Source organism: Gracilinanus agilis, chromosome 1 (genome assembly GCF_016433145.1).
Source record: "Gracilinanus agilis isolate LMUSP501 chromosome 1, AgileGrace, whole genome shotgun sequence".
Classification (NCBI taxonomy): domain Eukaryota; kingdom Metazoa; phylum Chordata; class Mammalia; order Didelphimorphia; family Didelphidae; genus Gracilinanus; species Gracilinanus agilis.
In genome coordinates, this window is record NC_058130.1 from 98,047,414 (window position 1) to 98,063,487 (window position 16,074).

At 37.5% G+C, this 16,074-nt stretch overlaps 1 protein-coding gene across 1 annotated transcript in view; it reads right to left on the reverse strand.

Annotated features, from left to right (window-relative positions):
• The window catches only part of SMARCC1 (SWI/SNF related, matrix associated, actin dependent regulator of chromatin subfamily c member 1), a 159,774-nt gene extending 143,976 nt beyond the window's left edge, over positions 1 to 15,798 (reverse strand). The window contains exons 1-3 of the mRNA XM_044682816.1: positions 15,592 to 15,798; positions 6,584 to 6,703; positions 1,740 to 1,825 (exon numbers count right to left, since the gene is read on the reverse strand). Of these exons, the coding sequence (XP_044538751.1) occupies positions 1,740 to 1,825; positions 6,584 to 6,703; positions 15,592 to 15,798 (413 nt within the window). The remainder of the gene's footprint in view (positions 1 to 1,739; positions 1,826 to 6,583; positions 6,704 to 15,591) is intronic.
• Positions 15,799 to 16,074: the final 276 nt, after the last annotated feature.

Below are 16,074 nucleotides of genomic sequence, written 5' to 3' on the forward strand. Positions count from 1 at the left end.
ATAGAAAAGTGAAGGCAATTGAGTATTACCAGCAGAAACCATGTTAAGATTTAAATTTCACATTACTTGAATATATTATATTCTAATTAGAAATGGAGAACCAAGTAGGGAAAATGAAAAAACATGCCTTTCTCTGCTCTCTCCTCACATAATCCAAACCTCTTTCTGGTTTTCCCTTTATTATTTTCTTAGTAAAATGGGAACATCAACTAAAAATTTTTTTAAAGCAAATGAATACTCATTCTAACTTAATCTGAGTAGAATTCATGAAGGTGATGGGCTTTTTATAGGAGATTTTTTGAAAAATGACTTAAAAGATTTTTAAAAATAAGAAAAAGTTAATTCCAAGTTTTGGGTATAGAGGTAGAGGACTACAGATATTTAGTCTATTGTGTCCATTGCTTTTACTGAATTCAGAAGGACAGCATAACATATATTATTTATAGAGTATATGCTCTTCTACTAGTAAAAGAGGATATATTACATTATAAAATAGTATAATTTATATATATTAATTATTTTTGGGAATATGTATATATAATATTATTTTCTCTGTTGAAAAAGAAGGCTTCCTGAGTGATGGGAAAGGGAATATTCAGAAACTAATGTGAAACAAAAGCAAAGGCTTCAATAAAACTTTAAAAATCAAAAGAAATAAATACACATGACAGAGCAAGCTTTAAAGACAACATCTTTGAGGTGCTAGCACTGGTAGCTGTGGAATAAGCTTCATTCAAGCAACTATTTAGGACTACTGGGTATAATACAATGTGGTAGTACTTTAATATATAGATTATAATACCTCTAAGTAGCCTTTGAATGACTATAAATCGATCTGAATGACTAACGTATAACTTATGTCTCAAGGAGAATTATTTAGCTAGTTCCTTCCAATATGCATCAGCAACACAACCAAGCATTAGGGCTCCAAAAGGAACACATGCTATGACTAGGCCCAGGAGATCATCTTGTTCTCTTGATCTACACCTTCAAACCCCAAAGAAGGGGTGAGGGCCTATAATTTATTTTGAAGGGGTTGAAGGATAGTGTTCATTGGTTTTTATGCCGAAGAGTTGACCCTTAAGTTGTCAATGACTATGCAAAACTCAAGAAAAGGCCCATCATAGTTTGCTCAGATAGGTAGGCCTGGAGATTAGACAAAGAACAAGATATGTTAATCAGTGAAAAATACAAGCCAATGGGCCAGAAGTACATATTCTGAAATAAAACTGACTCCCATGTATATATATTAATAGATGGTCCTCAGGCAAATTTAACTATGCAAATACTATTGTTTATAAATCTACACTCTGCTATTATACTCATATGTAACTTTATAATATTAAATATAATTTTATTTCTGGAATTACTGCAATTACAAACTAAAGTACCACAAGATATTAGTAAAATAATATTCCATCAACAATGTAGGATCATTTTACTTGATAAAAATTAGAAAACTACAAGATCCATTAAATAAAAGAATTTTTAAAGTTTAATATTAATAGTTATTTTTTAATATAAATATAGCTACATGTTATAACTAATTGTTCAAATTAGAAATAAAATACCTCTCTAAAGTTAGGTATGAAATAAATTTAATATCTCAAGATAGACAACACTATCTTGAAATTTATTAATCTTATTCCCTATGAAAAGTTTCACACTGAAGCAGACTGGATATAATCTTTGTAACTTCAATGTTATCTTCATATTAGCAAATGATAAAAAAAGCTTACCATCCCTGTTCATTTTTATACTTGTAAGCAGCCCCAAGAATGTGACACAAGGTGCCTCCAGCTTTGAAATCCATGAAGCACTTTGCCTGAAAACAATACAATAATGAGTTATACAAGTGAAAAGTTTTATAATAGTTCACTTCTAATTTATAAAAACCCAGGTGGGATTCATGACTGAAATTATTTATTCATCTTTTGAGAAACTAACAAATAATTTTTAAACCCTTATATTCTATATTAAAATCAGTACTACATATTGGTTCGAAGGGAGAAGAGTGATAAGGGATAGGCAATGGGGGTTAAATGACTTGCACTAGGTCACACTGCTGGGAAGTGTCTGAGGCCTGGATCTATCCACTGAGCCACCCACCTGCCCCCCTATAACTCTTGAAAATAATCCTTTACTTTTAAGGAAAACTAAAAAATCACAATCTGTATCTAAAACCAGAGATAAAGATAGAAAAAATTGATTTTACTATCAAGCAACAAGCATTCATTATATATCTGCTATCTGAAAGGTAGAAAAGTCTAGGAAAACCAAGACAAATATAAAACAATCTTTCTCCATAAAGAGTTTTTTTTAATTTGTTTTATTTTGTTTTGGGAGTGTACTTAAATAATTACATATATTACATATGCAAAATCAGGTAAATTTCAGGATAAGCCCACATAAGACTAGTAGTCCCAAGAGATTCGCTGTTTTTAGATATTTACAAGAATTCCATTTATAGAAAACTATTTCCAAACTATTTTGACTAAAGGCAGAACCAAGATAACAGAGTATAGGCCACAATTCCCTCCTAAAAACTTTAAAATAACGCATCAGTTCAAATTTTGGAACAGTTCATATATTGACTCCTAAAAACGTTAAAATAAGGCATCAGATAAAATTTTGAAATGGCAGAATCACCCACAGGTCAGAGAGAGACATTTTCCCAGCCTAAAACACCTTAGGAGGTCCATCAGAGAGGCCTACAACACTGGAGCAGCCACAGACCCAGAGCACCAGCTGTGGGCCTTGGAGGTAGCAACAGTAGCTTCAGGAGCTCTCAGCCCAAAGACAGTTATAGGGGCTGGACAACCAATTAGAAAAAGATTACAGGGAATCCTCTGCTGGCACTGGATGCTACTAGTATTGACTGGCAACCCTATTGTCCATAAGCAGTTCTGAGTCTCAGTCTCAGGGCAGAAAGGCACACTAGTACTTGTAGCTGGCAGGATAGAAGGGACTCTTCCTGGTTAAAGACCAGAGTGCAGACCAAGAAACCAAGGACCACACCTCTCCCAGGATAACACCACCTTGGAAGCACTGCAAACCTGCAGACTCCAGAACTAGCTCTGAAAACAGTAGCACTGAAAAAGTCTGAAGTTTAGAACACTGCCTTCTTGCTCTCAGGTTAGGAGAGCCCAACTTTAACATGACGATCAAAGTGAATAAACAGGCTGTGAAAATAAGCAAACACTTTTGGAGAGGTGGTAGGGAGCAGCTCTGCCCAAGTCCCTCTGCCTTTCTGATAACAAATTGTGGGGGAGGGGTCCCCACCACAGCAGCACGTCCAGAGTGCCCTGTGTACCATCTTTGTCTTTGTGAAAATAGGATTAACTCTCTCCTTGCCTATTTTTACTTAATCAAATGAAGAATTTAAAGTACCCCTACATGACAGTTCCCCCTCTAAAGGCCACTGCCCAGCCCCGGGGAAGTGCTAAGCAAATTGAAAGACTGCAATTGGTTCCTGTAAAGTGGGGAAGGGACAGGAAGTGACAGGGAAAAAAAGGACTATTAAAAGTCCTGAACTTCCTGTCCAAGACTTCTCCTTTGGAGTCATCTTTGGACTCTGCATTGGTGAGCAGGAATGGAGTAGGAGTAGAAGGATGAGGATGAAAAGGAGTGAGAGTGAAGGGCTGAGGATGACACCCAGGCTGCAAGCTATTTGCCAGCTACTGTGCTAAATGCTACAGATACAAAGAAAGGAAAAGACATCTTGCTCTTGAGGAACTAGGAAGATAGTAGTTCCCTCAAGAGTAATGTGTAAATGTAGAAAGGGAAAAGATTTAGAGGAAAAGATAGAACCTAGGATTCTATTCTATTCTAAAAGATTGGACCTGCTGAGTTTAAGATATCTATAGGACAAATGATGCAAAGTGAAAAGAGCAGAGAACACTATATAGTAACAGAAATATTATATGAGAATCAACTGAATGATTAAACTATAATCAATAAAGCAAGGTTTCAGGATAACTCCTGTAGCAATCCAGGTATACATTAATTGTGATATTATTTTAAGAAGTATTCAAAAACTTAACTCTTATACTGCTAATGATTGATCTCTGCAATCCTGAGTCAAATTGAATGTTGACCTTGCCAAATCCCTAGCCCTTCCCTAAGGCTACACCCCAGAAGAGAGTCAGTTATCTCAGTCTCCTTACTTTTCCTTCAATGATCAATTAACATAGGTATCAAACATCAGTAGATGCCTTAGGCCCTATCCACCCTGGATCCTGATCTTAGCTCTACCTATTGTTTCAGATTTTGGTAGTTTGCATTTTATGATGATTACCTCATAATGTTAATGTATCAGGCCACTGGCCTCTCCCCTTCCCCCCATACTGTTGTAACCCCAATAAAAGTGACAAGACATCAGTTGGCAAGAGAGCTCTCAACCATCAGAGCTCCTAACCATGAAGCTCTTGACCATCAGAGCTTACTCGCTGTCTGTCTACCTTATGCCAAAACTTTCTGTGTCTGTGTGTCTTTATTCTCGCCTTATATTCTCTTTCCAATAATCCTTAACCCGTAACCCATTTTCACTCAGTCCTTGGTTCCCCTTTCTGAGTGTCCAACCCACTAGGAATCTTCGTGGAGTCGGTGGACGGCTTCAACTCCAAACACTAATACACTGTTGGTGGAATTGTGAAAAATACAATCACTCTGGAGAGCAATGTGGAACCAGGTTCAAAGAGCCATAAAACTGTACAAACCCTTTGAACCAGTAATACCACTAGGTCAGTATCGCAAAGAGATCAGAGATAAGGGAAAAGGACCTATCTGTACCAAAATATTTTAGTAGCTCTTTTTTTGTGGCAAAGAATTGGAAACAGAAGGGTGACCCATCACTTGGGGAAGCAAAGAACAATTTGTGGTACATAGTTGTAATGAAATACTATTGCACCGTAAGAAATGACAAACAATTACAGCAACAGAAATAATATATGAAGATCAAATGTGAAGGACTAAACCATTATCAGCAATTCAAGTCTCCAAAATAACCACAAGGGACTCAGGATGAAAATGCTATCCATGGCTAAAGAAGGAACTGCTGGATCCCGAGTATAGATGAAAGCATGCCATCTTCTACTTTAATTTCCTTCACGAGATTTTTGTTTTATGTGTGATTTGTGTATGCCTACACAACATGAGCAATACAGAAACATATCTTGCATGAAAGTATTGGTATAACCTATATCAGATTACTTACTGCCTTGGGGAAGGGGGGGAGGGAGAAAATCTGAATTGAGAAATGTCAGATAATAATTGTCAAAAATTGTTTTTATGTGTAATTGAAAAAGAAGTGTTTTTAAAAAAGATGTCTACAGGGCATCCAGTTGGAAAATATATAATGATGGGTGGTTGGAGATGTGACTGTAGATCATCATGAAAGTGAGGGCTAGATAAGGAGATTTGAGAATTCATCAACATAGAGAATATATATTCTGATTTGTGAGATCCTGGTTCACTGTTGAAAATGCAATGGGGTTCATAAAATTTTAAATGACTGATTTCTTTTTAAATTCTTACCATTCTTGCATTTTAAGCATTATTAAGAGTCTTTGTTGTTGATATTGTTCAGTCATTTTCAGGCATACCTAACTCTTTGTGGTCCCATTCAGAATTTTCTTGGCAAAGATATTGAAATGGTTTGCCATTTCTTTCTCTGGCTCATTTTATAGATGAGGAAAAAAGAATTAAGGGACTTGCCCATGTGTAAATGGAATTAGCTCAAGCCCATACATAGTTAAAACTCTAGCCACCAGAGATAATGTCATCCCCACCTCCCTTAGTGGGGAGGGGAGATGAGTTACCCACAATAAGTAACAAATTAAGAACAAGGGGCAGTCCAAAAACCAGTATGAGGCTGCCATTTGTCCACTTGAATTAAGAGGTGGACTCCCAGGAAGTGATGAAAGATGCTATCTCTTCAAGTATGATGGTAACTTCCTGTTGAGGCAGTTCGTGCTTTGAACTTGGTGCAGAAGGAGCTCAGCTGAGACCTCAGGCAGCTTCCCCTCTGAATTGTCACATGGGTAAGTTAGGCTGACTTCCTTTGGCCTACCTTGGCATTTCCAGAGTCCCTGCCTCAAGGAGGCTTCTTTGCCTCCTTGCTAAGGTCTTGTGGCTAATAGCTTAATTTAATTATTCTTTTAATTCTCACTCAGCCAGGATCTCCGCTGGTCTGAACCAGTTTTTCTCTCTTTCTTCTTACCTTTGACCTTCCTAATTGTAAATAAACTACCATAAAACCGATCCTGACTTGGGTCTGTTTTAATTATGGAATCAGTCTAGATCTGATTGATTCCTGGCGACCACAACTTAATATATATCTATATAATATCTAATTTTTCCTTATAATACCCAGGGTCACATAGCTAACAAGTGTCTGAGGCCAAATTTGAACTCAGGAAGGAGTCCTTGTGCCTTTAAGCCCAGGACTCTATCCACTGCACCAGACTCCTCAATAACAAGAATCTAGGAAATTGCTATATTTTTGCACATTAGGAATATAAATACCATGTTAAGAAGCAGGTACATAAAATTGATACAGCAATGTGCTCAATGTACTACTTACAGGAAGTTTGGTGAAGGCAGGATTGGTGACATGTTTCCCAAAGGCATCTTCTTGAAACTGTAGAAGCTGTACTACCAGCCCCGCCAAAGTTTTATTGGTAGGAGCATCTGCTTGAACATACTGCAAAATACAAATAAAGCCTTAATCTTAGTGAAATCTCTGCCAAGGAAAAGTGTTCACAATAACAAGATAGTATACTTAAACACAGTAAAAAAAAAAAAGCAGGAGAAACCCTGAACCTAAAGCAAATAGAGCCATTATTTACTGAAAAGGAAAAAAAGGTCAAAAAAGCAATGGTTATGCTTATACAATTAAACTATAGTGATATTCTTTCAAATTAATCTCTGAGGCAGAAAAAGCCTTTGACAAAATACAACACCCATTCCTAAAAAACACTAGAAAGGACAGGAATAAAAGGACTTTTCCTTAAAATAATAAGTATTTATTTAAAACCATCAGCAAGAAATCATCTTCAATGGGGATAAGTTAGAAGCCTTCCTTCCCTAAGATAAGGATAAAGAAAGAAATTAAGGAGTGAAACAAGGATGCTCATTATTACCACTATTATTTAATATTGTATTAGAACGCTAGCTTTAGCAATTAGAGAAGAAAAGAAATTGAAGGAATTAAAGTAGGCAATAAGGAAACTAAATCATCACTCTTTGCAGATGATATGAAGGCACACTTAGGGAATCCTAGAAAATCAACCAAAAAATTAGATGAAATAATCAATAACTTTAGCAAAGTTGCAGGATACAAAACAAACCCACACAAATCATCAGCATTTCTATATATTTCCAAGAAAGTTCAGCAGCAAGAGTTAGAAAGAGAAACTCTATTTAATTGGATTTAAAATTACTGTAGACACAACTCTGAGGTATCACCTCACACCTAGCAGATTGGCTAAAATGAAAGAAGGGGAGAGTAATGAATGCTGGAGGGGATGTGGCAAAATTGGGACATTAATGCATTGCTGGTGGAGTTGTGAACTGATCCAGCCATTCTGGCTGGCAATTTGGAATCATGCTCAAAGGGCTATAAAAGAATGCCTTCCCTTTGATCCAGCCATACCATTGCTGGGTTTGTACCCCAAAGAGATCATAGATAAACAGACTTATACGAAAATATTCATAGCTGCGCTTTTTGTGGTGGCAACAAATTGGAAAAGGAGGGTATGTCCTTCAATTGGGGAATGGCTGAACAAACTGTGGTATATGCGGGTGATGGAATACTATTGTGCTAAAAGGAATAATAAACTGGAGAAGTTCCAGGCAAACTGGAGAGACCTCCGGGAACTGATGCAGAGCGAAAGGAGCAGAGCCAGAAGAACATTGTACACAGAGACTGACATTCTGTGGTAAAATCGAATGTAATGGACCTCTGTACCAGCAGCAATACAATGACCCAGGACAATTCTGAGGGATTTATGGTAAAGAAAGCTACCCACATTCAGAGGAAGGACTGCAGGAGAGGAAACATATAAGAAAAACAACTGCTTGAACGCATGGGTCAGGGTGGACATGATTGGGGGTGTGGACTCGAAACTACCACACCAATGCAACTACCAACAATTTGGAAATTGGTCTTGATCAAGGACACATGACAAAACTAGTGGAAATGCGCATCGGCCATGGGTAGGGGGGGGCTTGAAGGGAAAAGGAGGAGCATGAATCATGTAACCATGTTAAAAATGAATATTAATAAATGTTAAAAAAAAAAAACTAAAAAAAAAAAATTACTGTAGACAATATAAAATTGGGAATCCATTTGCCAAGACAAATGCAGGAATTACATGAACACAATTACAAACCACTTTTCACAAAAATAAAGTTACATAAACAACTGGAAAAAATGTCAATTTGCTCATGGTTAGACTGAACTAATATAATAAAAATAACAATCCTACCTAATTTACTATTTACTAATTACCTAATTAATTTACTTATTCAGTGCCATAGCAACCAAACTATCAGAAAGCTATTTTATAGCACTAGAAAAATACCCAAAATTCATCAGGAAGAACAAAAGGTCAAGAACATCAAGGGAACTAATAAAAAAAAAAAAGTGAAGGATGGTAGCCTAGTGATACCAGCTCTTAAATTGTACTATAAAGCATTAATTATCAAAAGAATCTGGTACTGCCTAAGAAATAGAAAAATGGATCAATAGATTTGGGATAAATTACCTCAGCAATCTAGTGTTTGATAAACCCAAAGATTCCAGCTTTTGGGACAAGAACTCACTATTTGAAAAAAAACTGGGAAAACTGGAAAACAGTATGGCAAAACTTAGATCAGTCTCACACCTTTTATTTATAACAAGATTAAGGTCAAAATGGGTATGTGATTTAAACATAAAGAATGATAGTATAAGTAAATCAGGGTAACATGGAATAGTTTACCTGTCAGATCTATGGAGAATTTATGACCAAACAAGACATAGAGAACATTACAAGATGTAAAATGAATCATTTTGATTACATTAAATTTAAATGTTGTATAAACAAAATCAAGATTAGAAGGAAAACACCAAAATGAGGGAAAAATTATAACAAATTTCTCTCATAAAGATGTGTTTTCTCAAATATATAAACTACTAAGTCAAATTTATAAGAATCCAAGTCATTGTCCAATCGATAAAAAACATTGTACATAGTAACAGCAATATTGCAGAACAATCAAATGTAATAAGACTTTGCTACTAATCACAGCATGATGATCTAGAACAGTGATGGGCCAACTATCCCCCCTCGCCCAGATCCAGGGAATTGCTTAAGGCAGTGATGGGCAAACTAGAACCTGGATCTGGGCGAGGGGGAATAGTTTGCCCATCACCATTCTAGAACATTTCTGAGGGGCTTATGAAAAAGAATGCTATCCACCCTCAAAAGAAAGAACTGTTGGAGTAGGAATGCAGATAAATGCATATGATTATTACTTGTTTATTTGGTCATATGTTTGGGGGTTTTGGTTTTATAAGATTATTCACTTATAAAAATGAATAAAATGGAAATATTTTGCATGATAATACATGTATAATTCAGAGTGAATTGCTTGCCAGGTCCAGGAGAGGGGAGAGAAAAAGGGAGACTTCAGAAAATTTTGGTGGAAATTTGTTATTAAAATGAAAAACAAATCATATTTTTAAAGATTTAATCTCTAGTGATATTTCATTGATACAACAATTATTTAAGCTACCACCTTCCATTCCAAAGCAGGGGAAATTACTATAACTATGGGACAAATAATGAATAAATCATGATCTCTACTTCTGAGGTTTTTATAGTACATTAGGGTATATGGGGTGCTCCAGGAGGACTAGCATGTATGAGGGTTTACCAAGCACTTTTCAGGGTGGCTCATCCACCTTTAGTGTCCACCTTTTACTCAGCTCTCAACTACAGATCCAAGAAGCTGTAGAATTAAAGACCATACCCCAGTCAAACCATCTCCACAGACAAGATTAGCCAGCCTGAGGGGAACTGACAGACTTCAAATCCATTAGTGAGTTAGGGGTGGGGGGAATCTACCTCAAGCACCTGAAGATTCCCCCAGCAGAAGGAGTAGACAAGAACGATTTGTTCCAACAGCCACAAAGGTAGGTGAAGCAAGCTCTGGAACACTTAAGAGCTTGGTCAGACATGAAAGATGCCAAGGTCATTCACTGCATCCCAGGTTACCACAGCTGTCCTGACTTTTGTCTAGCTGCTGGCCTTCAATGACTCTAGAAGAGTGAGTCCAACAACTCTGTACAACTCAGCCTCACCTCACTTAAATCCAACTTAAATTCAAGTCAAGATATACCCTGAGATGTCATTGGTCCTCTTCAAAAACAAAGAAACATGTTACACAAATGGGGAGATCTACACAATAATATCAGGAAGTTATTGATAAGCACTAAATAGAGGAGATAAGAAATGCTTCAGGTTTTAGCAGAGATTATACTTGAAATGCTTAAGGGAATGCTCTCAGCAAGTAAAATTTGGCTAGGAGGTACAAATATGCCTTTATTCCCCAACTTCAAGCCCTAAGAAAAAAGAAATTAAGTCACTGACTTTAACAACTTAACAAAATTTTCCTTCCTTTTCAGGAAAAAAGGTTTGCAAAAGCTATCTGTCTTCACTTCCTATCTCCCTAAAGTAAAGCAAGCCAACGCAGCGCCAGTCACCATTCAACATTTCAATCTCAGTGTGTTTGTTTCTTTTACACTAAATGATTTTAAGTCAGACTGATGTGTGCAACAAGATAATAACAGCTGCACAGTGTACCATTACTGGAAAGCCACATGTTCATTAGACTGGAGACAACTTATTTTATGCTGTAGCCAATCATATATGTAACCTGAAATAAAAAGACAACTATTTTAAAAGCTTACAAAATTTTCAAGAAGTTGTGATTTGCTTAAATGCATTAGTTTTCCACAGTATAAATGGAACAGTTAGGCTATAATTAACTGCTGACAACTAGTATTTATAATTGAAATGCTTTATTTTCTCCCAAGCAATCTTCTCTAGCTTTCTAACAAGATTCTCTTTATCCTAACAGTTTCTTATAAAAACACAAATCAAAAGGCTAAATAAGTGTACATTTACCCCAAATCAGAAAGCTGATACTACAACTACCAATTTTATTAAGTCCTTGGTTATCAGAATGCAACCATATAAGCCACTTTTTTAAAGTTGCCTGCATTTCAAAAACTAAGTAAAATTAGAAAATAATTCTTCAAAAAGAAAATATTTACTATTACTTGTAAAGGAACAAGCAAACAAATCGAAACTGCAACACAAATGTCTGAAGAGTGTTTAAGGAAAATGGACAATTCTCTTTTTCTTCAGTTATTTTCCATTCTCAAAACAAGCTCAATGAATGTCTAGGAGCCTAAACTAAGAACTGGAAGGAATCTTAGATCATTAGGTAAAAAAAAATTTTTAATATATCATTTATTCAAGTGATTGCTAATATTACAAACTGTATATCATAGAAAGGTTCTTGGTTATCACTTGTCAGTCCGTAAAATCTACATGGCAAAACTTATGGATATACTTTTCAAAGCTAGAAAAAGAAATATGACATCTCTTATAACTAAGCTTTAAAGACCACAAGGCTCTTCCCTCTCCCTCTCATTAAAACATCTATGCCAGTGATGGCAAACCTATGACACGCATAGCCATTTTCGATGACAGGCGGCTACATATAGAGAAGTATGAGGCCGCATGCCAAGGATGAAATATTTGCTGTAGTGTAGTGTGTAGACGCTGCACTATAGATGACAATTCTACCTATATTAATTTACCTATTTTGGTTTATTAAATAGCTGTATATTAAAATTTATACATTTTTGTTATTTAAACTATAAATATCACAAAATTATGGCTTTTTTCTCGAAGTGACACACCACCTGAGTTGTGCTTGTTTTTTTGGCGAATTTTGACACACCAAGCTCAAAAGGTTGTCCATCGCTATCCTACGCTATTATCAATAAGTTGAATGTCTAGATTGTTAAATATCTGATTCTAGTCAGACTAATTTAACTACCCAATGACAAGAAATGAAAATTCATCTGCCAGAGCATATTGATCTATAAAAACTAGCATGTACCTCATTCCCAACCTACACGATGAAAAATTTAACATGAAAAGGCAGGCAATGGACATTATTTTTGTCTACATGTTATAAAGATTTTAACAGTTGTACTGATATTTATAACTAAACCAATAAAGCTTGTTTCACTTATCTTGCCAAAATCAAAATCTCAGGAAGAGGGGCACTAGGTATGTGGCCTCAAAACTCCCTATCTATGTGACCCTGGCCAAATCACTTAACCCCAAATACCTAGCCCTGACCACTTCTTTTCTATCTTAGAATCAATCCTTAGTATTCTAAGATGGAAGGTACAGGTTTGGAAAAAAAGTCTCTGGTATAATTTAATAATACCACCTGCCATTAGCAAGCATTTTTCAAAGTACTTTCATTATTTCATTTCATGATGTCCATCAAAATTATAAACTAAAATCATAAAATTAACAATTGTTTTAGATTTAGACAATATTTTCAATCAATCAGGTTAGGAAAAATATTACCAATTATATATACAGTTACCAAATAGACTGACACATTCAGCACTTTTCAAGCACTGCTCTGAGATATTAACTCTCCATTTGTAGGTATCTTGTCTCTCCAAACTACACTATAAAATCCTTAGAAGAGGGAACCATGACTTAGTCCCATTAGCATGATCTCCACTGTGTTCAAATAGAAGGTGATCAAATATCATTTGTTGCCCAAATGAAAATATCAACAGACTAATCTTTTAGTAGAATGTCACTCAATCTAGTTTAATACAAAAAATATTTGAATGGTCCAGTCCTCATAGAATATAAAGTCAAATGTACATTTTCAAAGCTGTTCTTACACCTAGTAAAAATGAAATAAAAGTATCAGTACTTAATTTAAAACAATTTAAGACATTAACAAGACCTTTTCTATAACTAGTCATTTTTTGTCCATTATATGTAACCTATTTCTAAACATTTTAATTTTATTGATTCCATATGTTTTTACAGCATATATTTCCAAATATATCCCTTGTTCTTCTCTACTAAGCCCTTATAACAAAGATTTAAAAGATAAAAAAAAGTTAACAATGTCTGACAGGATACACAATACTCCACAGGCACAGACTTCCACCTTTACAAAGAGATAGGAGGTAGATTTTCTTGACTCTTCTTGGAACCAAGCTTTAACTTTAATTTCAGGCCACAGGGCACACACTTGGGTATCTAGCTGCTTAGAATAATGAGATCTGCTGCACAACTTCCTCCCTAGAAAGGTACATCTGGGATCTGCCCTACAACCACTAAGCCACCTGAACAAAAACAACAGTTCTTCCAAGAGCATTGGAAGGAGGCAGTTCTGCTGGTGAGCATCAAAACTCTTTCCTGCCTCAAGTTCATCTTTAAGGGCTGTATCCCTAGCAGGTAGGTCAAAAGGATGGGGGAAATAATGGAAGAACACAGAATAGTGAAATGGAATAATAAGTAGTCTGGTCACAGACTCCTACCTATGTTTAACTGCGTGGTCTGCGAAACTCAAGAGTTTCAAGACTCTTTCAAGGATTCTATGAAGTCAAAGTTATTTTTATAGAGGCTAAGATCTTTTCATTTATAATACTACAAATATCAATATATAACCTATGTAAACAAAAGCATTAAATAATTCTTAAGAATGTAAAGGATCCCAATGATATAGACTCAATTGCATAAACATTACACTAGACTTACTGACTTTAACAAAAGTTCATTTCAACTTGGTAAAGATGGCAAATTATTTTCTCACACATATTAGGCTCATAAGATCATAAATCTAGAGATGAATGGGATGTTAAGAAGTGACCTATTCAAGTCCAATTATTTTAAAGATGAGGAAACCGACAAGAAGTTAAATGACTGTCCCAAAATCGCATATAGTTAAGTGGTGTTCAAATTGAGGTCCTGTAATTTCAAATTCAGGGCTCTTTCCACTGCAAATCTGTTGCAATGAATAATGAAGCTTAATAGTAAGCACTTATAAAAGCACTGAGTCCAAACCTATTTCCATCTGTGTACACTGTGATTACCAGGAGCTTCAGAGCTGCCACAACATTACCAAGTGAAATGAAATTAATACTTGTATACTTGACAAGAAGCATTTAACAATCATTAAGCTTTTAACTTCATAATTATTAACTTTCTCCTAGGTATTGGATGCATTTCCCAGAAGTTCAAAAAGAACAAACCAGCAGAGTTCTGTATGAATTTATACTTTTTAAAAAAACAAGTAGTGTGAAATGAAAATTTTATGATTATGATATAGAATCCTCTTTTTGTAGAGGGATGGAAATGACTGAAGAGAGGTCGGGGCATTTAAGTTCAAAATTTAAAACAAAATTTTAAAAATATCTAATTGAAAAAAACATTCTGTGCCTTTCTCTTTAGAAGTTTTTGTGCCTTTACATTGAGTTTGCACACTCCAAACAAAAATTTCTGACTAGTTTTACCAACTTCCCCCCTTTGACATACTTTCTACACCAAATGACAAAAAAAAAAAAATGTCTCAAAAAATAGACAAAAGTACAGTAAGTGCTAGACTTGGGAATCAGAAAAATCTGAATTCTAATCCTGCCTCTAGTGTCTCTTAGCTTAGAGACTCAAGGTAAGCTAATTAAGCTCATTAAGCTCTCAGACTCAGTTTCCCTATTGGTAAAATGGAAATAATAGAAGCTATCTCACCGGGTTATTGTTAGGTGTTGATAGAAGTACTTTGCATTTATAGTTAAAAAGAAAAGGTTTCAATCAGTCTATACACACTTAGACCAAATGTACAATAGTTTCCCATGTTCAGTGGACGGTCAAAAGTCTTTTTTTTTTTTCTTAAACAGCTTAAGTATGAAGTTACTCCTTTGTTGGGATGTTGAGAGAAAAAAGGCAGTCATGTGTTCCGTCCCTTTGGCAAGGGACTGGGCTCCCCCAGCTTAAGGGTGGCCCCCAAGGACACTCCCCAATCCACCAACTAAATAATAATCCCATCTCAGATCCTAGGCCTGTCAGAGGAAGGGGATGCAAAGGTTAGATAAGGGCCAGCCCATGCCCTCGTCAGGAAAGTGCAACAGGAGGCACTGGGGGAGGGTTGCTACCCTAGCTAGGGTGGGGGAGGAGGGAGGCACATCTGGGAAGACTTCCTGGAGGCGACGCTCGCGGCTTTTCCTTCACGCGTGGGTTGTGCCCGAGGCAAAACCTAGTCCACCGAGACACCCGCCACACATCTGATGAAGGGAAGGTTCCACAGGGGAGATGTAGAGGGGAAACCCAGGGGCCTCGGGCGGCCCTTTGTTGTCCCTCATGGCGGGGAGTGTGAGGGGGAAGGGCTGCGGGAGGAGGAGGGTTCGGCACCGCTGCTCCCTGCTCCCACCAACCCCCGGCGGGGGTCTCAATCCCTACCCTGGTCTCTAGGCCGCCTCCCGCGCGGACCCACCTTCTTATAGTGCTTGCCCAGCCAGACCCGCACCGAGTCCAGCTGGGAAACCGTCTCCGGGCTCTCCCAAAACTTGCCCGCTGGGCCCCCGTCCTTCCGCCGACACAGCGCCAGACCCACAGCCGTCGCCGCCGCGCCTCCTGGCCCTGCGCCGCCCGCCGCCGCCCCTGGGGCGCCGCTGCCCCCGCCGCCCGCCGCCGCGGCCATTGTCGCCGTTTGCTGTGCCCGCCGCCGCCGCCGTCTGCCTGGGGACTCACCGCCTGCGCGCGCACTTCCCAACTCCAGCGGGGCGGCCTCGCGCCAGCCTCGGCACCTCCCTCTCCTCCTCTTCCCTCCTCCCACTTCCTGCTCCTCAGGCCCAAGCTGGGCCCGCCCCTGATCGCTCTACGGCTCCTCTAGCATTGGGTCGTCGCGCGCACGTAGTACGCATGCGCTGAGCTGGCTCCTTATCCGCGGGATTTCCGGCTGTGCCCTTTTTTTTTT